Source organism: Schistocerca gregaria, chromosome 8, assembly GCF_023897955.1.
Source record: "Schistocerca gregaria isolate iqSchGreg1 chromosome 8, iqSchGreg1.2, whole genome shotgun sequence".
Lineage (NCBI taxonomy): Eukaryota > Metazoa > Arthropoda > Insecta > Orthoptera > Acrididae > Schistocerca > Schistocerca gregaria.
Window position 1 is genome coordinate 293558074 of NC_064927.1, and position 26338 is coordinate 293584411.

Here is a 26338-nt window from a genome sequence, read left to right on the forward strand (position 1 = left end):
GTGACTGTTTATATTTGTCTGGAGACTAATCACTTCGTGGGACTTCGAACTTTTTGTTGTTCTCCTCACATTCTTGGCAATCCTCATGAGTGTGAATTAATTCCTCTTCAGTTACGAATGTTTTTTTCACCCAAAAGTTCCAGTATATTGTTATGAAGTTCTCCAGCCAATAACATAGCATCGCGAGAGATTTCTTCCGAAGATGTCAGTGCAATTAAATTATTTTCCGTCAACATCTTTTCATATTACAGCACTGCGTCCTTCAATTGTAATTTTGATAGATCACTAGGAATGGATTCTTCAGGAATTTCTTCTCCTATTCCAGATGAGCCAGCAACTTCTTCAGTCGACATGTGTAACCTCGGATAGGAATAACATGTTGAAATTTGAAACAGGCATGTCTGTTCACGACAAAACTGAAAAACTAACTGCCATTTACTTCTCAAGGCTAGGGCACAGTCCTATGCGCAGATGACCGCAGTAATCCCAGGGGGACCCCTTTAAACCTTGAAACCCCATAAAACAAAATAGAACAAAGAGCACAAATATTTTTCAGTGAATAAAAAGCTATATGTTCTTGAGCTAAAATAATGTTTTAAAAATAATGTAGGTTTGAGAAACTTTTTGAATAATTGGTGGAATAACAAAATAAAATGAAACAGAACAAAAAAAAGTGCCAGAGGAGGAATCGAACCCGTGACCTCTTGAGTAAGAGTCTGAGCCCTAACCATCTAGGCCAGACGGCAGCTGAGCAATGGACTAAGATTTTATACATGTAAAACTCCTAAGAAACTTTGGATTGATTTTTCTTGGGATTTTCCGAGAAATGCGTCCTAATGTCTTAACCACTAGAGGTGTTGGGGTCCTCTTTCACCACACAAAATTTCCAACAAATCCCTGACACCACGGTCGTGCCATCTCCTTGTGAGTGTAATCTAAAATCCTTTCTACCAGTAGCCTGAGACTCGTCCACTATTTCAGTAACCAGGCCAACCAACCTCCCCTTCCCAGTCCTGTTCAGATTGTAGGCCATGTCTACTGACGCCCCACCTGTCAACAATCCTAGCTGGTACCAGCATAACATGCACAGAGTCAACCATCATCAGCATACTGAGCCCTGAGTGAAAGTACTATTAAGGCGTGGCCCATCGTATGCTCTTAACATCGTAGCAGATTACCTGTTGGTGCCCAACTCTATTAAACTATCTCATCACCACATATAATTATATACCCAGTCTCTGTATAAACAATTTCCCTCGACACCCACTATTACTACCTCATACTAACTCGTAACAATACTATGAAAAGTGTGTGTGTGTGTGTGTGTGTGTGTGTGTGTGTGTGTATGTGTGTGTGTGTGAGAGAGAGAGAGAGAGAGAGAGAGAGAGAGAGAGAGAGAGAGAGAGAGAGAGAGAGAGAGAGTTGTGTTTTTGTGAGTTTATGTATGTATGTTGTCTAATTTGGAAGAAGGCCTTTTGGCCAAAAAGCGTACTTGTTTGACAATCTTTTTGTTGTGCCTATCTGTGACTTGGCATCTCTGCTATATGGTGAGTAGCAATCCACGCATTTTACAATATCATCATTATTCCATCCTGGATTTTCATACTGGCATGTTAAATCCTTGTACAAATGCCCTAAGACCTCTGTCACTTGATTCTGCCCCGCAGTAGGTTTAAAATTACTAGTGACGTGGTACTCTGACCGTAGTATTTCCTGTGAATGGTGGCCTATACTTCACCCTTGGCTACTGCACACGATTTTCTTCTTCCTGACATTTATTACCCACCAAGGCTTCCTGATCACTGCTAGAGTCCTCTGTATATTTGCTAAACTGCCTCCTGCCTGAGATATCTTTAAACATAATCCTGGCTGCTGCTGAAACTTCTTTTCTTTGAGCATAACAAAACCCTCGGGCATAATCCTCTGGTTTCTCACATTTTTGCCAGCTGCTAGTCAGAAAATTAACCCTGAACTGCAAGTGGTGGAGTTACTGAATAAAAAGTAGATGGTAAGTAAAACATGCTGCCTGACAATAAGAGGCACTGCAAATATAACCAGATCAAGGATTACTGATAAGCTTTTACAGCATTTACTTTTTGTACTTTGTTCTGGTAAAAGTACATAAGTTATTGTGTTTACTGTATCACTCCATAGCTTTTGTCTTTGAATGTGTTTTTCTTTATTATATTTACAGGATGCACATGATGATGACGTGTTGACTCGTACTCACTGCTCCATTGACAGATTATTTAGGAAATATCCACCGTGTTCTCTCCACTTCAATGTGTACTATAAAAAGGTTTTAGCCAGTAAACCAGAGGTAAGTAATAAATTTCTCTGCGTGTGAGTTGCTCTATTTTAGGTGCAATAAATGTATGGACTAAAGTTTTAAATCTGCGAATTAAAGGACTGTATCACATTCAAAATTGAGACATGGCATTATTGCTGTTATTGGGAGCACTTTAAAGTTACAAATTTGAAACTTGTATGTCATTTTCAAATCTGATGAATATTTCTGTGAAAACTTTTCCAGTCCACTAATTGGACAGTTGCTGCAGGAAGGTATAATTGCTGGCTAACTCTAAAGACAGTTGATCTCAAAAAGAATTTCCAAAGCCTACATTAACTGTATTGAATGTCAGATTGTGCACATACGAGGAGGTACCCGAAAGAATTTGAACTTTCTTATGACAGTAATGGAAATTCCTGGATGGAACTGAATGTAAAATAAGTGAAAGGGAAAAATTGACTTATTCATGCAACAGAAAGCATGTAATTTTGCTAGAAAAAGATCCAGAGCTCAAACGGTAGTGAATACTTTTGTCATGTGTATCTATGCACTGAACTTTCTTTACATTTCTTTATTCAATGTTTTAAACAAAAGACCTCCTGTCCCCTTTAAAGTATCTGCTACTGCCTCAAGTACACTTCTTTAATGTTTTATTTCATTATTAAAATTTTTCTTTTAAATTCATCTTCTATGATGGGCTACAGCGTCTCCAGGTGCTTCCACCCCCATCCGCCCCACTCCCGTCCATTTCACCTCAGCAATGTCAGTGAAACATTTTTTTCTTGTGTCTCTTTATTCGGGGAATCAATGTGGGGGGGGATTATGTAAGAGGAGGAATGAGACACAGAGATCTTTCCATTTTTGGTCAAAAAATGGCAAGACAAAGTTTGTGAGGTGGGGCTGTATTGATATGCAAAATCATTCGTCCAACTGCCACTAACCGGGCTACTTTCACCACAAATTATTTTGCAGTGTTTTCGAAAAATCCACGTAGGAAGTCTGGTTAAATGACTGACCCTGTGAACAAAAACTGAATGGACAACTCTCCTCACATCTTAAAAATTAATCAGCATTGTTTTGATGTTAGACTTCACTCAACAAGCTTTTTTGCAGTGTGAGAAACTTGAAATCTGCCTGTGGTTTGATTGTTGCTTTGTTCAGATTGTAACTGCAACACCACAATTTGCCAACTGTGATGACTTTGTGGAAAAATTGGGATAATTTTAGAACACACTTTTTTTCCCAAAGCACAGCATGCTTTCAAGCTATGTTCTAGTTTAATGATTTTTGATAACTTTATTGGAAATGTAAGTAACTTTTTCTTTTTGTTCCTAATTCTCTCTTAAGGAATATGTGATAACAAGTATAATAAAAGTTACACTCCATATGCGTGAGACGGCATGCACTACCCAATATGTTTGAAAATATCAAGCATGTGATTACTCTGGGGCACATACCTCAGATTATTTTGGTGATACGAAGGTATGGTCATGTGTTTTGGATAGCTCTTGGACTGGGTCCATTTGTATACCCAACAGGAGGATTGTTTTAGTTCACTTTCCTCTGCTTGTGGGTATGAGTGATGAGCTACATGCCAAAAACGTGTTGAATACATTTGCATGCCAAAAATTTTGGGAACATTTTTAAAGGTGCTGAGGAAGGTGGAATGTGGCAGCTGGTACTCCACTTTTTCAGTTCGTGTTGATATTGGTTAAAAAGTGGCATAGTCTTCTTTTCGTGGTACGATAAGGAACATTTTTCTACTGGTAACATACAGAACAACATATACCCTTAGATGGTGTGCAGATAAGCTGAGCAGAACATTGACATATGTCAAGAGTCACTTCACTGAATGCTGAATAGCATAGGAGTACTATTCGTGAAATAGGTGAAGGCTCCTATCTTCACCTTGTGCTTGACCACAGATTTTCTTTAGACAAGTGGAGGAAATAGGAAATTGGTTGTTTGTATTTGATGTGGTGTACAGTGGGCCTTAAGAGGCTTATGGAAGCACAATTAGTTCATGGGCGGTTCGTCAGAACCCCCCCCCCCCCCCCCCAAAAAAAGTTTTCTAATTAATATTTTTTTCATACCAAAATGGAGCCGCGGATTCAAAGACTGCTACATCAAGCAAATGGCTGAAATTTTCATGATAAACTCCTAAGAACCCGATCTGAAACATCCTTGAAACTTTTCTCGATATCTTTATCCATAACATGGCTGTTACAGGTGGTGGTAGGAGGGTGCATAGAGCAAGTTTCCCCATGGGGACAGTCACAGGGGTAGGAGCCATAGGGTAGGCAGATGGGTGTAAAAAGAGCATTGGGTCTGACGAGAATATTGCAGAGATTGGGAGGGTGACAGAAAGCTATTCTAGGAGTGGTGCGCAAAATTTCAGACAGAATGGATCTCATTTCAGGGCATGATTTTAAGAAGCCATGGCCCTGTCGAAGTAGCTGATTAACACATTCAGGACCAGAATAATTCTAATTTTTTCCAACATTTTTCCTTATGGTTCTTCCATTTTTCTGTCTTTTCCATCCTTTGTTTATTTATTTATTTATAATAATAATAATAATCATTATTATTATTATTATTTCTTTCCTTTCTCATACGATATGCCTGGTTAAAAATGGAAAATGACGTGGACCTTGATCAAGCGTGGCTTCCTTTTAACTGTACGGTATATGTTACATTGCATTTGGGAACTTTCAGGCAATTGAACACGTATCAATAATTACAGGTTTCTGTAGTTGTATATATACGTTTGGATGTAGGTGCATTGCATTGATGTACTGGTGGATATTGTGTGGTATGACTCCAGTAGCTGATAGTATAATTGGTATAATGTCAACTTTATCCTGATGCCACATGTCCTTGACTTCCTCAGCCAGTTGGATTTATTTTTCAATTTTTTTCTCCTGTTTTCTTCTGTGTATTTGTTGTATTGGGTATGGATATTTCGTTCAGTTGTGTTAATTTCTTCTTCTTATTGGTGAGTATGATGTCAGGCTTGTTATGTGGTGTTGTTTTATCTGTTATAATGGATCTGTTCCAGTATAATTTGTATTCATCATTCTCCAGTACATTTTGTGGTGCATACTTGTATGTGGGAACGTGTTTTTCTATTAGTTTATGTTGTATGGCAAGTTGTTGATGTACTATTTTTGCTACATTGTCTTGTCTTCTGGGGTATTCTGTATTTGCTAGTATTGTACATCTGCTTGTGATGTGATCTACTGTTTCTATTTGTTGTTTGCAAAGTCTGCATTTATCTGTTGTGGTATTGGGATCTTTAATAATATGCTTGCTGTAAAATCTGATTGCAATCATGAATCCTTCTGTCTCACTGTATATACGAGGGTCAGTCAAAAAGTAATGCCTCCTATTTTTTTTTCTACGTTTCATTGTCAGGAAATTTAAATGCAATTACATAGGTTGAAAACCACAACATTGAGGATCATTTTGTCATTTTTCAATGTAATCTCCGCCCATCTCTACAGTTTTGGTCCATCTTTGAACAAGGGCATGTATCCCAGCACGGTAAAAATCACAGCTCTGCTTCCTAAGCCATTGACGCACGGATGTTTTGACGGCCTCCTCATCTTCAAAATGAATCCCACGATGAGCTTCTTCATCTGCAGTCACCCAACGGTCACCACGAATGATGTCATCAACTTGCTGAATGTTTTGTGGAGTCACTGCACTCACCGGCCTGCCGCTCCGCTTTTCGTCAGTCAACGGTGTTTGCCCTTCAGCTTCCTTACAACGACGAACCCATCGTCTAACAGTGCTGACATCCACTGTCACAACACCATACACCTTCTTCAGTCTTTCATGAATGCGTATGGGCGTTTCACCTTCTGCATTCAAGAATTCAATCACACAACGCTGTCTCAAACGAACATCGATGTCGGCCATCTTACAAACTTCTGCTGTGCTGCCACCTGTTGACACAGAAAGTTACTACTGCAGTGGATTGCAGAAGAAGGTTTGAGGAATGGCGTCAAATTCAAATTTTTCACTTAACTTAATTTTTTTAAGTAGAAAAAAAATGGGAGGCATTACTTTTTGACCGACCCTCGTATTTCCTTTTCTTAGCCATGAGTTGGATGCGTCTTGACCGATGTGTTGCTGTGTTAGATGACACGGGTGCTTGCCATGTAGTGTTTTGTTTTTCCAATTTACTTTCTTCATGTCTGTTGATGTTATGTGATCTAAAGGGTTTGGTCTTAGTTTACGTTAATTTCTTCTGTCTCATCATTTCTTCACTGTAGCTATTGTTTGCTTCACTCAGTTTTAGTTTCCAACACCTTTCATTGTCTTTCCAGACTGTTTTTCACAGCCCACCTCTGTAATGTGAAATGCACTTAGCTTTTGACTCTTATTAACTTGTGTGTGTCCCCCTCAAGAACCATGGACCTTGCCGCTGGTGGGGAGGCTTGCGTGCCTCAGCGATACAGATAGCCGTACCGTAGGTGCAACCACAACGGAGGGGTACCGGTTGAGCGGCCAGACAAACGTGTGGTTCCTGAAGAGGGGCAACAGCCTTTTCAGTAGTTTCAGGGGCAACAGTCCGGATGATTGACTGATGTGGCCTTGTAACACTAATCAAAACGGCCTTTCTGTGCTGGTACTGCAAACAGCTGAAAGCAAGGGGGAAACTACGGCCGTAATTTTTCCCGAGGGCACGCAGCTTTACTGTATGGTTAAAAGATGATGGCATCCTCTTGGGTAAAAAATTCCGGAGGTAAAATAGTCCCCCATTCGGATCTCGGGGCGGGGAGGGCGTCGTTATCAGGAGAAAGAAAACTGGCATTCTACGGATCGGAACATGGAATGTCAGATCCCTTAATCGAGCAGGTAGGTTAGAAAATTTAAAAAGGGAAATGGATAGGTTAAAGTTAGATATAGTAGGAATTAGTGAAGTTCGCTGGCAGGAGGAACATGATTCCTGGTCAGGTGACTACAGGGTTATAAACACAACATCAAATAGGGGTATTGCAGGAGTAGGTTTAATAACGAATAAAAAAAATAGGAATGCGGGTAAGCTGCTACAAACAGCATAGTGAACGCATTATTGTGGCCAAGGTAGACACGAAGCCCACGCCTACTACAGTAGTACAAGTTTATATGCCAACTAGCTCTGCAGATGATGAAGAAATTGAAGAAATGGATGATGAAAGAAAAGAAATTATTCAGGTAGTGAAGGCTGACGAAAATTTAATAGTCATGGGTTACTGGAATTCGGTAGCAGGAAAAGGGAGAGAAGGAAACATAGTAGGTGAATATGGATTCGGGCTAAGAAATGAATGAGGAAGCCGCCTGATAGAATTTTGCACAGAGCACAACTTAATCATAGGTAACACTTGGTTCAAGAATCATAAAAGAAGGTTGTATACATGGAAGAAGCCTGGAGATACTGACAGGTTTCAGATAGATTACATAATGTTAAGACAGAGATTTAGGAACCAGGTTTTACATTGTAAGACATTTCCAGGGGCAGATGTGGACTCTGATCACAATCTATTGGTTATGAACTGTAGATTAAAACTGAAGAAACTACGAAAAGGTGGGAATTTAAGGAGTGGGATGTGGATAAACTGAATAAGCCAGAGGTTGTACAGAGTTTCAGGGAGAGCATAAGGAAACAAATGATGGGAATGGGGGAAAGAAATACAGTAGAAGAAGAATGGGTAGCTTTGAGAGATGTAGTAGTGAAGGCAGCAGAGGACCAGTAGGTAACAAGACGAGGGCTACTAGAAATCCTCGTGTACCGGAAGAAATATTGAATTTAATTGATGAAAGGAGAAAATATAAAAATGCAGTAAATGAGGCAGGCAAAAAGGAATACAAACATCTCAAAAATGAGATTGACAGGAAGTGCAAAATGGCTAAGCAGGGATGGCTAGAGGACAAATGTAAGGATGTAGCGGCTTGTCTCATGAGGGGTAAGATAGATACTGCATACAGGAAAATTAAAGAGACCTTTGGAGAAAAGAGAACCACTTGCATGAATATCAAGAGCTTTGATGGAAACCCAGTTCTAAGCAAAGAAGGGAAAGCAAAAAGGTGGAAAGAGTACATAGAGGATCTATACAAGGGTGATGTTCTTGAGGACAATATTATACAAATGGAAGAGAATGTAGGTGAATATGAGATAAGATACTGCGTGAAGAGTTTGACAGAGCACTGAAAGACCTGAGTAGAAACAAGGCCCCCGGAGTAGACAACGTTCCATTAGAGCTACTGACCGCCTTGGGAGAGCCAGTCCTGACAAAACTCTACCATCTGGTGAGAAGATGTATGAGACAGGCGAAATACCCTCAGACTTCAAGAAGAATGTAATAATTCCAATCCCAAAGAAACCAGGTACTGACAGATGTGAAAATTATTGAACAATCAGATTAATAAATCACAGATGCAAAATGCTAATGCATATTCTCTACAGACGAATGGAAAAACTGTTAGAAGCCGACCTCGGGGAAGATCAGTTTGGATTCCGTAGAAATATTGGAACACCTGAGGCAATACTGACCCTACGACTTATCTTAGAAGCTAGATTATGGAAAGACAAACCTACGTTCTAGCATTTGTAGACTTAGAGAAAGCTTTTGAAAATGTTGACTGGAATACGCTCTTTCAAATCGTGAAGGTGGCAGGGGTAAAATACAGGGAGCGAAAAGCTATTTACAATATGTACAAAAACCAGATGGCAGCTACAAGCATCAAGGGGCATGAAAGGGAAGCAGCGGGTGGGAAGGGAGTGAGACAGGGTTGTAGCCTCTCCCTGATGTCATTCAATCTGTATATTGAGCAAGCAGTGAAGGAAACAAAAGAAAAATTTGGAGTAGGTATTAAAATCCATGGAGAAGAAATAAAAACTTTGAGGTTCGCCGATGACATTGTAATTCTGTCAGAGACAGCAAAGGACTTGGAAGAACAATTGTTCGGAATGGACAGTGTCTTGAAAAAAGGATATAAGATGATCATCAACAAAAGCAAAACGAGGATAATGGAATGTAGTCGAATCAAGTCGGGTGATGCTGAGGGAATTAGATTAGGAAATGAGACACTTAAAGTAGTAGCTATTTGGGGAGCAAAATAATTGATGATGGTCGAAGTACTGAAGATATAAAATGTAGACTGGCAATGGCAAGGAAAGCGTTTCTGAAGAAGAGAAATTTGTTAACATCGAGTATAGATTTAAGTGTGAGGAAGTCGTTTCTAAATGTATTTGTATGGAGTGTAGCCATGTATGGAAGTGAAACATGGATGATAAATAGTTTGGACAAGAAGAGAATAGAAGCCTTTGAAATGTGGTGCTACAGAATAAATTAATGAGGAGGTATTGAACAGGATTGGGAAGAAGAGGAGTTTGTGGCACAACTTGACTAGAAGAACGGATCGGTTGGTAGGACATGTTCTGAGGCATCAAGGGATCACCAATTTAGTACTGGAGGGCAGTGTGGAGGGTAAAAATCGTAGAGGGAGACCAAGAGATGAATACACTAAGCAGATGCAGAAGGATGTAGGTTGCAGTAAATACTAGGAGATGAAGCAGCTTGCACAGGATAGAGTAGCATGGAGAGCTGCATCAAACCAGTCTCAGGACTGAAGACAACAACAACAACAACAACTTGTATGTGATGTTTAAGCTGTAATCTATTTCTGCATATTACCCTTTTTCCACCTGTAAGCTCTCAGGTTTTCAAATTTCATCCGATGCAGTCCCCAGCAATCAGTCTTTCCTTCTCGTGCCGTACAATAAGTCTCCGCTAACCTCCGCTAACCTCCCCCCATGAACCATGGACCTTGCCGTTGGTGGGGAGGCTTGCGTGCCTCAGCGATACAGATGGCCGTACCGTAGGTGCAACCACAACGGAGGGGTATCTGTTGAGAGGCCAGACAAACGTGTGGTTCCTGAAGAGGGGCAGCAGCCTTTTCAGTAGTTGCAGGGGCAACAGTCTGGATGATTGACTGATCTGGCCTTGCAACATTAACCAAAACGGCTTTGCTGTGCTGGTACTGCGAACGGCTGAAAGCAAGGGGAAACTACAGCCGTAATTTTTCCCGAGGACATGCAGCTTTACTGTATGATTAAATGATGATGGCATCCTCTTGGGTAAAATATTCCGGAGGTAAAATAGTCCCCCATTCGGATCTCCGGGCGGGGACTACTCAGGAGGATGCCGTTATCAGGAGAAAGAAAACTGGCGTTCTACGGATCGGAGCGTGGAATGTCAGATCCCTTAATCGGGCAGGTAGGTTAGAAAATTTAAAAAGGGAAATGGATAGGTTAAAGTTAGATATAGTGGGAATTAGTGAAGTTCGGTGGCAGGAGGAACAAGACTTCTGGTCAGGTGACTACAGGGTTATAAACACAAAATCAAATAGGGGTAATGCAGGAGTAGGTTTAATAATGAATAGGAAAATAGGAATGCGGGTAAGCTACTACAAACAGCATAGTGAACGCATTATTGTGGCCAAGATAGATACGAAGCCCACACCTACTACAGTAGTACAAGTTTATATGCCAACTAGCTCTGCAGATGATGAAGAAATTGAAGAAATGTACGATGAAATAAAAGAAATTATTCAGATAGTGAAGGGAGACGAAAATTTAATAGTAATGGGTGACTGGAATTCGAGTGTAGGAAAAGGGAGAGAAGGAAACATAGTAGGTGAATATGGATTGGGGCTAAGAAATGAAAGAGGAAGCCGCCTAGTAGAATTTTGCACAGAGCACAACTTAATCATAGCTAACACTTGGTTTAAGAATCACGAAAGAAGGTTGTATACGTGGAAGAACCCTGGAGATACTAAAAGGTATCAGATAGATTATATAATGGTAAGACAGAGATTTAGGAACCAGGTTTTAAGTTGTAAGACATTTCCAGGGGCAGATGTGGACTCTGACCACAATCTATTGGTTATGACCTGTAGATTAAAACTGAAGAAACTGCAAAAATGTGGGAAATTAAGGAGATGGGACCTGGATAAACTGAAAGAACCAGAGGTTGTACAGAGTTTCAGAGATAGCATAAGGGAACAATTGACAGGAATAGGGGAAAGAAATACAGTAGAAGAAGAATGGGTAGCTCTGAGGGATGTAGTAGTGAAGGCAGCAGAGGATAAAGTAGGTACAAAGACGAGGGCTGCTAGAAATCCTTGGGTAACAGAAGAAATATTGAATTTAATTGATGAAAGGAGAAAATATAAAAATGCAGTAAATGAAGCAGGCAAAAAGGAATACAAACGTCTCAAAAATGAGATCGACAGGAAGTGCAAAATGGCTAAACAGGGATGGCTAGAGGACAAATGTAAGGATGTAGAAGCTTATCTCACTAGGGGTAAGATAGATACTGCCTACAGGAAAATTAAGGAGACCTTTGGAGAGAAGAGAACCACGTGTATGAATATCAAGAGCTCAGATGGCAGCCCAGTTCTAAGCAAAGAAGGGAAGGCAGAAAGGTGGAAGGAGTATATAGAAGGTTTATACAAGGGCGATGTACTTGAGGACAATATTATGGAAATAGAAGAGGATGTAGATGAAGACGAAATGGGAGATACGATACTGCGTGAAGAGTTTGACAGAGCACTGAAAGACCTCAGTCGAAACAGGGCCCCCGGAGTAGACAACATTCCATTAGAACTACTGACGGCCTTGGGAGAGCCAGTAATGACAAAACTCTACCAGCTGGTGAGCAAGATGTATGAGACAGGCGAAATACCCTCAGACTTCAAGAAGAATATAATAATTCCAATCCCAAAGAAAGCAGGTGCTGACAGATGTGAAAATTACCGAACTATCAGTTTAATAAGCCACGGCTGCAAAATACTAACGCGAATTCTTTACAGACGAATGGAAAAACTGGTAGATGCAGACCTCGGGGAAGATCAGTTTGGATTCCGTAGAAATGTTGGAACACGTGAGGCAATACTGACCTTACGACTTATCTTAGAAGAAAGATTAAGAAAAGGCAAACCTACGTTTCTAGCATTTGTAGACTTAGAGAAAGCTTTTGACAATGTTGACTGGAATACTCTTTTTCAAATTCTAAAGGTGGCAGGGGTAAAATACAGGGAGCGAAAGGCTATTTACAATTTGTACAGAAACCAGATGGCAGTAATAAGAGTCGAGGGGCATGAAAGGGAAGCAGTGGTTGGGAAAGGAGTGAGACAGGGTTGTAGCCTCTCCCCGATGTTATTCAATCTGTATATTGAGCAAGCAGTAAAGGAAACAAAAGAAAAATTTGGAGTAGGTATTAAAATTCATGGAGACGAAGTAAAAACATTGAGGTTCGCCGATGACATTGTAATTCTGTCAGAGACGGCAAAGGACTTGGAAGAGCAGTTGAACGGAATGGACAGTGTCTTGAAAGGAGGATATAAGATGAACATTAACAAAAGCAAAACGAGGATAATGGAATGTAGTCAAATTAAATCGGGTGATGCTGAGGGAATTAGATTAGGAAATGAGACACTTAAAGTAGTAAAGGAGTTTTGCTATTTAGGAAGTAAAATAACTGATGATGGTCGAAGTAGAGAGGATATAAAATGTAGACTGGCAATGGCAAGGAAAGCGTTTCTGAAGAAGAGAAATTTGTTAACATCGAATATAGATTTATGTATCAGGAAGTCGTTTCTGAAAGTATTTGTTTGGAGTGTAGCCATGTATGGAAGTGAAACATGGACGATAACTAGTTTGGACAAGAAGAGAATAGAAGCTTTCGAAATGTGGTGCTACAGAAGAATACTGAAGATAAGGTGGATAGATCACGTAACTAATGAGGAGGTATTGAATAGGATTGGGGAGAAGAGAAGTTTGTGGCACAACTTGACTAGAAGAAGGGATCGGTTGGTAGGACATGTTTTGAGGCATCAAGGGATCACAAATTTAGCATTGGAGGGCAGCGTGGAGGGTAAAAATCGTAGAGGGAGACCGAGAGATGAGTACACTAAGCAGATTCAGAAGGATGTAGGTTGCAGTAGGTACTGGGAGATGAAGCAGCTTGCACAGGATAGAGTAGCATGGAGAGCTGCATCAAACCAGTCTCAGGACTGAAGACAACAACAACAACAACAACCTGCGGTTCTTGGTGAGTTTCCCGAAATATACCCCTTCTACTAGACCTATTCAGTCCTTTCCCTTCACCCCTATTCCTTCACCTTCAACCCTTCTGCCTGAAGGAGGAGCCACTGGCTGCAAAAGCTTGCCAATTACAACTGTCCGCTATTTGTGTGTTCTGCGACCGCTTGGTGACTAGATTTTTTATCTATGCATTTAAAGAATTCAAATATTTGCCATCTTTACTACCATCTGTGTTTTTGAACCTGTTATGTAGATTATTATTGCTAGTAAATGCTAAAGTTATGTTGATACTCTATTATTGTAGAGTTATAGGCTGACCGCTTCGAAAGTAACAGACACTGTTCAGCTAATCAACGTTCTTGTCTACATGGTGACTAAGGGGTCCTTTGCTGGTACATCTTTGGCTCATCATTGTTCATATCTATAGTGACTGACAACATCTATCACCGGACATCTCTTGCTTCTCATCTGCCTTGCAACAGGCTTGCTTTATCGATACACTCCATGCCACCCGTCTTCATGACTACTGATGGCGCCATATGCATTCATCTTTGAGTCAATCAAGATTCAAGAACTTTGTTACTTTCACATATTGCCCATAGTGACAGTTGCAGTTCTTATAACTGATGTTCATTGGTTATGTATGTATTTTAATTATCAGTGTCTGATCCACCTGTGAAAGCAGCCATGTCATATACCAGCTCCGCTGCACTTGTTACACAGCTTTTTATATTAGTATGAATACCAACCAGCAGTCCACTAGGACCGGTGGCCACTATCAAATTGTGGCAAAGAGCCAAATGGATCAGCGTGTGGCACAAAATGCAGCTGAAAGAAACGTGTTTGATTTCAGTGGCTGCTTCACAAGCCACGCCATTTGGCTCCTCCCCTCCAACACAAGCTTTTCAGAACTGCTCACTTTGGAGTTATCTTTGCAAAACGTTCTCCACTTCCAAAATCATCCCAGCATCAACCTACAGTAACCTAGTGTCCCCACACCCCCCCATCCAACAGTTTATGCCCCCTTTGTCATGTCACCTCATCCCAGTCACTTGCCCTTACCGTCATTGTGTGTCGCTCTCTGCCAATTCCACCGTTGATGGTTCTTCCTCCTCTGCTCCTCTCGTATCCTCGTCCACTCCATTTCCCCACACCCCTCCCTTCCCCACAGCCTCCTCACATTGCACATGGCAGCCTTGTCAGCCACAGTCTAGCCCCAGCATTTTCTGCCAAGCAGCTCTGACTACCATCTCCCGAGCTGTATCCTGTTACCTGTTCCCCCTCGCCACCCTCCCTATTCCAAATTGCTGCCCCATTCAATGCGACACAGGTGCAGTCTGGCTAGATTGACCAGAGGTGTAACAGTCTTTTCATTGTGACTGTCTGCAACTCGATGTGTGATCTTCACAGTGAGTTGAAGTCTATACTTTTGACAATATTGTTGATATTCCAAGATGGACTTTCCATTGTTTGATTATTAATTGTATTTTTTACAACTACAACTAATGTTTATAGTAACTAATTTTGATGTATTTTAACCTGCTATACTGTATATTTTCTTTTGTGATTTACCCAAATTGATTATTTTTAGTTTCTTTATATGTTATCATCATATGACTAGCCGCAATGGTTCATTCTGTGGTCATGCTGGAGGCATGTTGTACACGCTGTTATCAAATGTTTGTTTTTGTTCCTGATTTTCTTTAAGGAAAATGTTATTTACATGTCTGAGACATGTAATGGTCTGATGATGATCGCCAACAAGATTGGAAACAGTTAAATAAAAAATATCTTCTTAATGAAAATCGACTTTTTTTTCTTTTAGACATTGTTGTTCAAAATTCAAGGTGCACATTTGGCAGCAGCCACCCTTTTCACCTCCAGATCAACTGTTACTGAACTGATTTCAAATTCCTCTAGACTTCTTCAATGGTCTGTTGATCTATCAGAATGATAAGGTGAATTTTTTCCTACCTTTCCTTTTGTTTGGGCTGGGGAAAGATGACCAGAGCAAGAATTGGCATCAGTTGATATTTCACCTCTTTTGAAGTAGAATATCCAAGCAAACACTTGACTTCCTCACACTTGACTTGCATCATCCATGCCGGCCATTCTTAATATTACAAGCGTTTCTGTGCCCGTTTTTCAGAGCAAGAAGCAAAACTATAGAGTCACATGCTGTTAATAAGAATAGGCCATTACAAAAAACACAAATACACACAATAACTGCCATTAAAACAATTTTTACAAGCTGAATTAAACCTTTTTAGTGACAATGCTTGAATTAGTGACTGGGGAACAGTAGCTCTGTATGCTCCTACTCAGAATGCCGTGCTACAAAAAGCTCCACTACAACATACCCTGTTTGGTAGCTTTCGGGTGTGCACACAAGCATTTGCACATGCGCCACATTACAAATTAAAACATCAATTCTGTGTCTCTTCCTCACACAGATTGGTTACATATTTAACATTAACTTTATGGGTGATCGAAAGTAGATTGAAAAACAGCACTACAGGATTTAGAGGGAACTTATAAAAATAAAACAAAATGTTGACTCCAGTAAAGTTGTGTACTAGTTCTGCTCCTGTTCTTAAACTATATAGACAACCTTACAGGACTTTAAAAAGGATGTACAAAAAGAACAGGTGTGACTCGTTCTGAAGGGCCACAGGGGCCCGGCCCCACCAGAAATTTTGTGATACAGCTTTATTTGGTGCATTTTTTCAGTGACTGACTGAGTATGACATGTCTTTGATGTTGAATGATTGACACAGAGCAGAGGTAACCACTCCCAGTTTCCACTGTTCTGTTACAGTGACACGATGTTACCCTGAGCTGTTGGTAGCTGGACCATTCGACCGGTGCCAGGGACCAGTGTCAGTTGGTTCATACCCCTCCACAAACCCTGCTCATTAAACTACAGTCACAGTGACATGACCAGGCAGTCTCCCCTTTTACCGTTTCGCCCTTCTCCGTAGCGTTGTATAGGGCCATCTCAGGCAGTTCCCATGGATGGACCAGCTCGTGCCTAGCCCCCTTTCCCCACTCTCCAGTGAAATTTGCTGTCCCTCTCCCTCATTGTTCTCCTCTCTGCTCGCTTACACTATGTTTGGGGCCAGGTGGCTAGGGCACATAGACAGAGTCACTGCCAAAGCTGTTCACCCCATCCCAGAAGAATCATCTTTCTGCAAGTTTTTTTCACAAACATAAGATATTTTGTTATCTGTAAAGTAAGTTCAATAAAAGTCAAGTGTTATTGAAGAATGTTATTTAAATGAGCTGTATATACGAAAAATGCTTGTCCAGACTTTAAAAGAAAGTAAAACAAAATCTATAATGAATTTTATCATGATGTATAATAAATAGCAGATTTTATTTGCACCTATTGAATTATTAACCGGAAATCATTAATAAGATATGAAGAAAAAAGGACTATAATTAATTTTTGCACATTCCTTTCCAAGAATTGTGTTTTATTATAATTTTATTTTCTATTTCCTCGCTTTGAGTTCAGCAAACTCATTGATAATGTTGTTGAAGTCAAATTTAGCAGCTGTGTGATATTACAGCAACAAGGTAGCTGAGTTTGACTGTCCACTTCACCTACACTTGACTATAAGTAGTTTTTTTTAATCATCTTTAGTTTGCTGAAAGTACATTGTAATTGTCACAAATATCCTCAGAGTTATTTCAATGTTTGCATAAGCACTCATAAACCATACATAAAACACAAAAAATTCAATGTATCCAAATGGCAATCTGTTTTAGTGCTCTTCATCAGCTCTTTCTACTGGAATTTGAAAGCAGCTATTTTGTTAATTAGCTCTGGTGTGTCGATGTTTCTTTTGTATTTGGCTCTATAATCTGCTGTATACGCCTCAAAATAAGATACAGAGCTCTCATTGAATGCTTTTCTGGTAAGAGATAAAAGTGAGATGAAATGTTATATGTCAGATCTGTTTCCCATTTCAATTATCATTCTATCAAATATTTTGAAGCAGCGTAACTTTAACAGTTCCTCTCCAGTTCTCAATTGGCTGAAATCGGCTTTAACATCCGGTAGCCAACTTTTGAGAGCCAACAATGCTGTAGCGAAGCACCAGCAAAAACTCCATTGTTAAAATGAGATAGCTATGTAGGCAACAGCTGTATGAATTACGTGCACTGTTGACATATAACCAAAGTGATGCACATTCGGTCCTACATTCCAACCCCCTGCCCCCCCCCCCCCCCTCCCCCTATTGGCATCAATCAATGGGAAATGTTGCAGACACCAAATGGGCCCATCTCTAAGCAGTATTCCGTATTCGGGAGCAGTGTTGTTAAAACTTTAATATTCTTATATAGATTTTAAAACAAATGGTTAAACATGCTCTTTATAATTTATTAAATATGGAAGAGAAGCTAGAAATGAAACAGTTAGGCACACATCGACCAGTCGATCATCTACAGTATTACACACGCGCGCGCGCACACACACACACACACACACACACACACACACACACACACACACACACACACACACACACACACACATATTTGAGATCACTTCTGTATGTACTTTATTATTAGCTAAGTGTTTCTTGGATTAAGCCTATATTTATAAATTTATAATTACAACATTTATTGTTTTTCTAGTATTTTTTAAAGTAGGAAGACATAAATGAAGGTTATATAACAAACAATTAAGAGCAGTTCTGATACAAAATTGACTTTATTGTGAGCCACATCAATGAAAATGAGCACCAGCCGCCACTGAGAAAGAAGTATACTGATTAGTATATAAACTGAACCATAGCTGATCATACACAGACCAGGTAGTAGCCAAGTTTGCTATGAACCAGCTACAAGCCCAATTATGAATGTTCCGTGTACTTCCACTTCTCAAAGAAAGGCAGTCTGTGCAAAAGGGATGCCATTAACAACATAGCATTTCACTTTTGCCAGTAGAATTATATGTACCACATGATTGTAGGCATTGGCAAAGTCGTAGAACGCTCCAAGAGGATAACTTTTCTTGTTCACCTCTGTCAGTTCAGAAATTCTTACAGAGGCAAACTGAGAGGCTGTTTGCATGATATACTTTTTAAAAAAAATTAGAGAGACATCCTGGCAGATTAAAACTGTGTACCCGACCGAGGCTCGAACTCGGGACCTTTGCCTTTCAAGGGCATGTGCTCTACCATCTGAGCTACCAAAGCACGACTCACGCCCGGTCCTCACAGCTTTACTTCTGCCAGTATCTTGTCTCCTATCTTCCAAACTTTACAGAAGCTCACCTGCGAACCTTGCAGAACTAGGACTCCTGAAAGAAAGGATATTGCGGAGACATTGCTTAGCCACAGCCTGGGGAATGTTTCCAGAATGAGATTTTCACTCTGCAGTGGAGTGTGTGCTGATATGAAACTTCCTGGCAGATTAAAACTGTGTGCCCGACCGAGACTCAAACTCGGGACCTTTGCCTTTCACTGGCAAGTGCTCTACCATCTGAGCTACCGAAGCACGACTCACACCCGGTCCTCACAGCTTTACTTCTGCCAGTATCTCGTCTCCTACCTTCCAAACTTCGGTAGTTCAGGTGGTAGAGCATTTGCCCGTGAAAGGCAGAGGTCTCAAGTTCGAGTCTCGGATGGCCACACAGTTATATTCTGCCAGGAAGTTTCATATCAGTGCACACTCCGCTGCAGAGTGAAAATCTCATTCTGAAAAAAAATTAGTGTTTTGTACTTTAGTGTGCCTTTTCTAATTTTTTAATGTACTAGTAGTAGTCAGATAAAAGTATAGTTCACTTACATTGCTGCTGCAAAGACCGAGAGAGTGCCGGGAGGGTATCATTGGTACTCATCTTCAACTAGCCAGAGAGGTTGTGTGTGTGTGTGTGTGTGTGTGTGTGTGTGTGTGTGTGTGTGTGTGTGTGTGTGTGTGTGTGTGTGTTTGTTTGTGTGTGTGTGTTTGTGTGTGTGTGTGTGTTTTGTAGTGACGAATAGTATTTACTTTCAGAAACAGAGATGAATGTGTGATTAGTATGCTGTTATAATTTTATTTCTTTAAGGCTCCTCTATTCATTAAAATGACTGATTAATGAATGTTGTCATATTTTAGGATGATGTGCTACATCCTGGCGGTATGGTGGCTACTTTATTAGATCTGCTTGAAGATGAATTGAGTGACACACCAGAAACGGAGCAAATTTTCGCTCCAAACTCAAAATCAAAGAAACAAAAATATGTGGACCTTCCAAAATCTAAACGCTTTCAACGTATTTTTATGCTTCTGGACTGTATCACTGACGTGTTAGCGAGTGACCTCGGACGATGGATGCAGCAGCACTATCTTGCGGTTAGTGGATATTTGAAGTTTTGTTGGATTTTTAAGGTTTACACCATTCTTGTTGACTCATTAAAGTTAGACCATTATTTTACTGTGTCAACCTAACTTCTTCAAAACCTTTCCATTCATACTCTGTGAGAAATCTACAATGTATTTGATGGTAAATGTCAACTTGTCTATAATAGATCTGTGTAAGACAGTGAAAGTATGACCCTGAGACAGCCTCAGAAATTTTGATCTAGACATTTGAGGTGGAAATATTTCCAATGACGACAAGTTTCACAAATAAAGTGCTTCAATAGAAAATCGGCAAGACACCAGAACTATGGAACACCATTAGCAGAGAAAGAAGAAGAAGAATCAATGTTGCCATTAATCAGTGTTGCTAATCTAAAAAAAAGTCTTGAAATATTCTGAAGAGGCAGTGTGACAAGATTTATTGACTAGTTTCTGGTTTATAAAATGAAATAAGATTCAGAGGTGACAACATGTAAAGTAAATATAAAAACAAGGGATTCTTGAATCATGCAAAGGACGTGTGTGGGTGTGAAGGCACTAATATGAGGAAAGTTGTGGTGTCATTTCATGTTAGTCAGGTACCCGACATAACATAAGGTCATTCAAAGAATAAAACTTTTTTGTCTTTACTTTCGTGATAAACTAGGTATTCTAGACACGCTAAACTCTCGCTAATCCAGCGCTCCTGGTAATCTGGCCCACATATAGCCTCAAATCACTCAAGCAGAAATGATGCATACAATGATGAATCAAAATTGTGGCTTTCTTTGTAGTTCAGTATCATGACTTCTAAAATGAAACACATTTTGCTAGATCTCAAGCAGGGACACGAAATTAGAAATAAGTTGTACTGAGGGTTCTTCTAGGAATACCATTGCTGCTGAGTACGTTGTTGGACTAGCAACCAGGCTTTTAACAGATAAAACAGACAAAGAGATAATCAAAACCGTACAGGGAAGTTATGAAGAAACTGATGAGGACAACGGCGAGGAAGGAGAGAAGAAGAAAAAGATATCTTGTACTGCTTGTGTTGAAGCTGCAGATATCTTCATGGAGTACGTTATATAAAAATCAGAAACATGTAGTTCTGATGTATTGCTTGTAAAGCTGTAGTGTTATAAAGCATATTGCCATTGTAGATCATTGTGACAACAAAAAATTTGGGACATGTTTCATAGTGAGTGATACAACTGTTCATATACACACTCAAGGACTAGGTTTTCCATAAAAATGAATGTCTCTTTGAATTTAATGAAATGTAATCCCTATGTGTTCACACTAAATTTAAGACACTTTCAATAATCCAACACATCGACTAATTTGGCATGCATATTTGCAAGGAATGGCTGAATTAGTGAGAGTCTAGTGTACTTACTTTTGACTGTTACCTGCAGGAAGAATTTCGTTTCACTTGGATTCAGGTGCATCCAACACATCTCATCTTTCTGGTGTTACTCAACGTATTCCACTTTAATTTTGATGTTGTGCTCAGCCCAGGACATGCTACTAATGAGAAGTTCAGTTTGGAATTTGGTGTACATTGATAGAAATTTTAAGTGAGAAAGGAAAATGAATTGAGAGGAAAACGCATTTTGGAGATTTCTAAGCCACTCAGTTCAACTAGTTAGGAACTTGTGTTACTATAACTGTTGTGCATAAATAGATTGGCAAGTTAATGTGCTTCGCATGTTTTCATGCAATAATGCCATGTGCGGTTGTGTTCTGGGGTAACACACTTCAAAAAAGAAAAGTTTCGTTGTTCACATGTGAATGGTTTTTGGACATCTAGTTTAGAAGTTGTTCACTTCTTGCAAAAGTTGTTGTGAATACTCCGTTACAATTCAGAGGGATAAATTATGCCAGTTATAGTAGTATTATAAGATATCATGAACATCATTAACTCAGAAGAGAGAGAAAAACCACACTACTTGAATCTTGGGTTTCGTAAAAAAAAAAGGGGGGGGGGGGGGGGATTACAGGTAAACTGGTAATGGCAAAGCCCTTAGTGGAATACAAATAATCAAAATGGAAAGTCTCCTAAAAATTGAGAATAGGGTGTCAGTTAACACTTTTATTAACACTTAATTTGAAAATACTTTGAGCAATCTTTTCTGAGGCTTCAATTGAAAAAGGAAACAAAAATCTTTTTAATATCCAACAAAAAGATAGAAGTTTCCAGGTCCAAGGAACTAAATTTGTTAATTCCTAGCAGGAAACTCACATCATCTGGTGGGGAGTGGGGATAAGAAAAGTAACTACTCTGGCACGTAATATGTCCTGCCTTGCTAAAGTGTGTGTCAGCACTGGAAATGAAAATTTATCCACGTTCACTACTGGAAACTTCTCCAAGTCCAAAAGTGTCGTGCTGAGCATGAGCCATCCCCAGAAGCGTAACACCGAAGGCAGGTGGTGATTGGGGGGGGTGACTTTGGAGATGAACATCAGTCTTCAGCGGATGGACGAACTGCAAGTTGCAGCCAGAGTGTGGTCTTAAATCCTGGCCATGTGGATGACTAAAACTTTCTAACTGAATGCTTCCCTTGGGAGGGTGCATAATGTAGTCCGATCAATGCACACTGCTGGCTATTGAATGTGCCACTTGCTAACTTGATGTGGCAACTGGTATGGCACCCCAATGGCCCACCAGCCAACATCCTGTTTTGTGCACTCTGAAAGTTGGCTGCTGGTAGTGTGGAGGCGTGGGAGTTTAAATGTTGCAGCCCACGGCCGATCGGCTTTTGGTACGCCACACTACATAGGAGTAAAGGTATCCATTCACTGTACAGTTGAGATATTGAATCGTCATCAGGAATATATACACGATTGAGAACATTTCTGATTTTTTTGACAATGTTTTAACTAATAAAACAGACATACAGTTACACTGTGGGTTTTTAAAGTTTATTCAAAAGGTTTGTATTAGCCAGTTAAAACTCTATTTAAGTATGAATTTGTCATTTACATTAGTTGAGATTCAAAGAATTCAGTAATAACTATTATTTGGGTGTGATTAAAGTATTATTGATTGTGTGAGAGAGTTAAGAGAAGTTTCAAATTATCTTAAATGTTGATTTTACTCAAGTAACTATATGAAGTGTAAGACTAACAATTGCCAACCAGCCTCAGAAGAATGGTCCTGGGTCTGTGGTTGACTATTTCACTGTATAATTTTATAAACAGTGAATTTTTCAATTCTATTGAGAGTAACTGTAGCAGACTTCAGCATTCGTCTGACTTTCAGTAGTCCAGTATTGATTTAATACATAACTTCCTCATGCTATGTTTATTGTTCATCTTGTGTGCACAGAAATGTCAGTATCCACTGATAATTTTTTTCTATAAACACTCCAAGGGCAGAATTATTTATTTACCTAATCCTGCATTTACCATATTTGGAACTGTTTCTTCCCTTTGATTCATACTTTCCCACAGGAAACACCTATTCATTTGCTTCTTCCTTCTCCCCTACACATCTAGCTTTCTATTTGCTTTTCACCAACCACACGCCTGATCTGCAAGTACTCCTGTTCTTTATTTGATTCCCTCCCTTTCTCCACCTTTCATCACTCATTGTTCTATTTCATAATAATGTTCCAACTAACACTACTTAAATCACTCAAGTGCTGGAGACTTCCGCTGGTGATTATCTGTCACTAACAGCACTGCAAATGGCACACCTTCATGGGAAAGATGAGCATAGTAATGTTATTTTAGTTGTAATGGCATTGTATTAGATTACATATGAAGCAGTTTCAGTAGATCAGAGGCACTTATCACATGTTCCAGATTTTCTCTAAGGAGAGGAAGCTGTAACTAGAAATATTTCTTTTGCAGGTGGACAGAGCTTTATGGCCAGAACGACCTCTAGCTGAGTCAGCACTGAGACAATGGGGTACTGGTATACCAACAAAGAGCGACATAAAGTTGTTATTTCGTGTCTGCTTGCAGTTGGGGGATCCAGGCAAGTTGTCCTACTGCAAGAGTGATAGCCTTCTAGTAAGTTGTTTTTCTATGCTGTAGTTGTGATGCTACTGTCAAATTATGCTTGTTCTTTAAAACTGTGTATACTATCAAAAACTGGATAATGTTCTGCAACATAACTCAGAATTAGTAACTTTTTTAGATGGTCCAAGCTGTCAAATAAAATGTCAGGACCATTCTTGCAGCATAAAAATTACAAAGTATTTTATTCAATAGTCATAGACAAATTTTAGACATTTATCAGTTGAAGGAATAGATTATCACTTCCAGAAATACCTTCAGCAGGGGAGTAGGTAGTTGTCCAAGGGAATAGACAAGGCAGTATTTGATTTGACAGGAAATTGTTAATGTCTCTCATACCCCTACAAAACCTCTTAACTTGATTCTCACTATTTAAATAAAACTAATGTAAGTCATTTTATGCCTCCTGCAAATTAGCCTTCATTGGTAGGTGACACAATATTTGTGAAGCAAATCATTGATAGCAAGTTATGTGGTGCAATTGCCTTGTCAAATGAAAAAAACTTTTGTCTCCACTCTATCAACAAGTGTGATAAAACCCAATTTTCTTTCATTCTTTTCATATTGTAGAAATCTGTTTTTGGTTATTAGAGCTGGAATTGTATGGCTCTCCTCAATTGTGTTGCAGTTAATATATGAACTTCAACCTGATGTCAATAATTATTGAAACTTGACTGATTTATGGAAAGTATAATAATCTAAATTTAAAGTCATATCATGTATGATGGGGAATCAGAGCTTTTGTACTAAGAATGACAAGGATCATAGGTATTAGTTTCCCATATAACAGTTTTTTGTTGGTCTTGACGCATGTAATTAATATGGTTGTAATGTTTTTGTAAAGGAGGTTCACCATTATCAGTTTTTGACGCTTTATAATTCATAACAAAGTTTTTAGTGGTAAATAAAGTTCACTTTCACAAAAGTTTATCACAGAAATATGTGCTCCAGAAGGCAAGCAGTACAGTATGTTTTCCTTCCTTACCTATCTTCTAAGATAAGTCGTAAGGTCGTTATTGCCTCATGTGTGCCCGAATTTGTCTGGAATCCAAATTGATCTTCCTCGAGGTCAGCTTCTACAAGTTTTTCTATTCTTCTGTAAAGGGTTTGTGTTACCAGTTTGCAACCATGACTTACGAAACTGACAATTTGATAATTTTCACACGTCAGCACCTGCTTTCTTTTTGAATTTGAATTACTACAATCGTCTTGAATTCTCAGGGAATTTCTGCTTCCTCATATCTATACCAGATGTAAGAGTTTTGTCATGGCTGGCTCTCCCAAGGCTATCAGTAGGTCTGACAGACTGTTGTCTACCCCTGGGACCTTGTTTTCATTTCAGTCTTTCAGTGCTCTGTCAAATTCTTCTCGCAGTGTTGTGTCCTCCATCTCCTTTTAATTTACCTACTCTTCCATTTCTGTAATATTGCCAGCAAGTGCATCTCCCTTGTACAAACCCTCTATATACTCCTTCCACCTTTCAGCTTTCCCTTCTTAGCTTCAGACTAGTTTTCCCTCAGAGTTCTTGATATTCATACAGCTGCTTCTCTTTCCTTGAAAGTCCTCTTCATTTTCCTGCAGGGAGCATTTATCTTTCTCCTCATATCCTCTATATCATTACATTTGTCCTCCAGCCATTCCTGCTTAGCCATTATGCACTTTTTGTGTCTCATTTTTTAGGCATTTGTTCTCCCTTTCATCTGCTTCATTTGCTCTTTTTTAATATTTTCTCCTTTCATCAATTAAATTCAATATCTCCTATGTTATCCAAGGATTTCTTCTACGCCTTTGGTGTGTTTTTTTAAAAATCTGCTGCCTTCACTATTTCCTGTCTTAAAGCTACCCATTCAACTTCTACTATATTCCTTTTCCCTGTTTTGGTCAGTTGTTGCCCAATGTTCGCTCTGAAACTTCAAACGACCTCCGGTTCTTTCAACTTAACCCAGGTCCCATTTTCTTAATTTCCAACCTTTTTGCAAGTTCTTTAGTTTTAATCTACATTTCATAGCCAGTGAATTTTGGTCAGAGTCCACATCTGCCCCTGGAAATGGTTTACAATTTAAAATCTGTTTCCTAAATCTTTGTGTTACCATTATACAATCAATCTGAAATCTTCTGGTGTCTCCAAGTCTCTTCCATGTATACAACCTTCTTTCATAATTCTCAAACCATGTGTTAGCGATGATTAAATTATGCTCTGTGCAAAATTCTACCAGTTGGAACTCAGCTCGCTTCTGATCACAGCAATCACAGTCCCCATCTATACCAAACACAGCAAAACTCTACACCTAACAGTTATTAGAACACTAGACTGTGCATAGTAAGCACTAAAACACACAAGAAATTAAAAAACTAAACTAGAAACCACACAGATAAGTGGAAATAAGTTGCTCCTATTTGAAGATCATCATCATCATCATCATCATCATCATCATCATTATCATCATTTAAGACTGATAATGCCTTTCAGCGTTCAGTCTGGAGCATAGCCCCCTTATAAAATTCCTCCATGATCCCCTATTCAGTGCTAACATTGGTGCCTCTTCTGATGTTAAACCTATTACTTCAAAATCTTTCTTAACCGAATCCAGGTACCT

At 39.5% G+C, this 26338-nt stretch overlaps 1 protein-coding gene across 1 annotated transcript in view; it reads left to right on the plus strand.

Moving 5' to 3' along the window:
* The window catches only part of LOC126284161 (uncharacterized), a 440490-nt gene that overhangs the window by 336456 nt on the left and 77696 nt on the right, over positions 1–26338 (plus strand). Inside the window, exons 9-11 of the mRNA XM_049982884.1 lie at positions 2195–2320; positions 19494–19730; positions 23574–23735. Coding sequence (XP_049838841.1) covers positions 2195–2320; positions 19494–19730; positions 23574–23735 — 525 coding nt within the window. The remainder of the gene's footprint in view (positions 1–2194; positions 2321–19493; positions 19731–23573; positions 23736–26338) is intronic.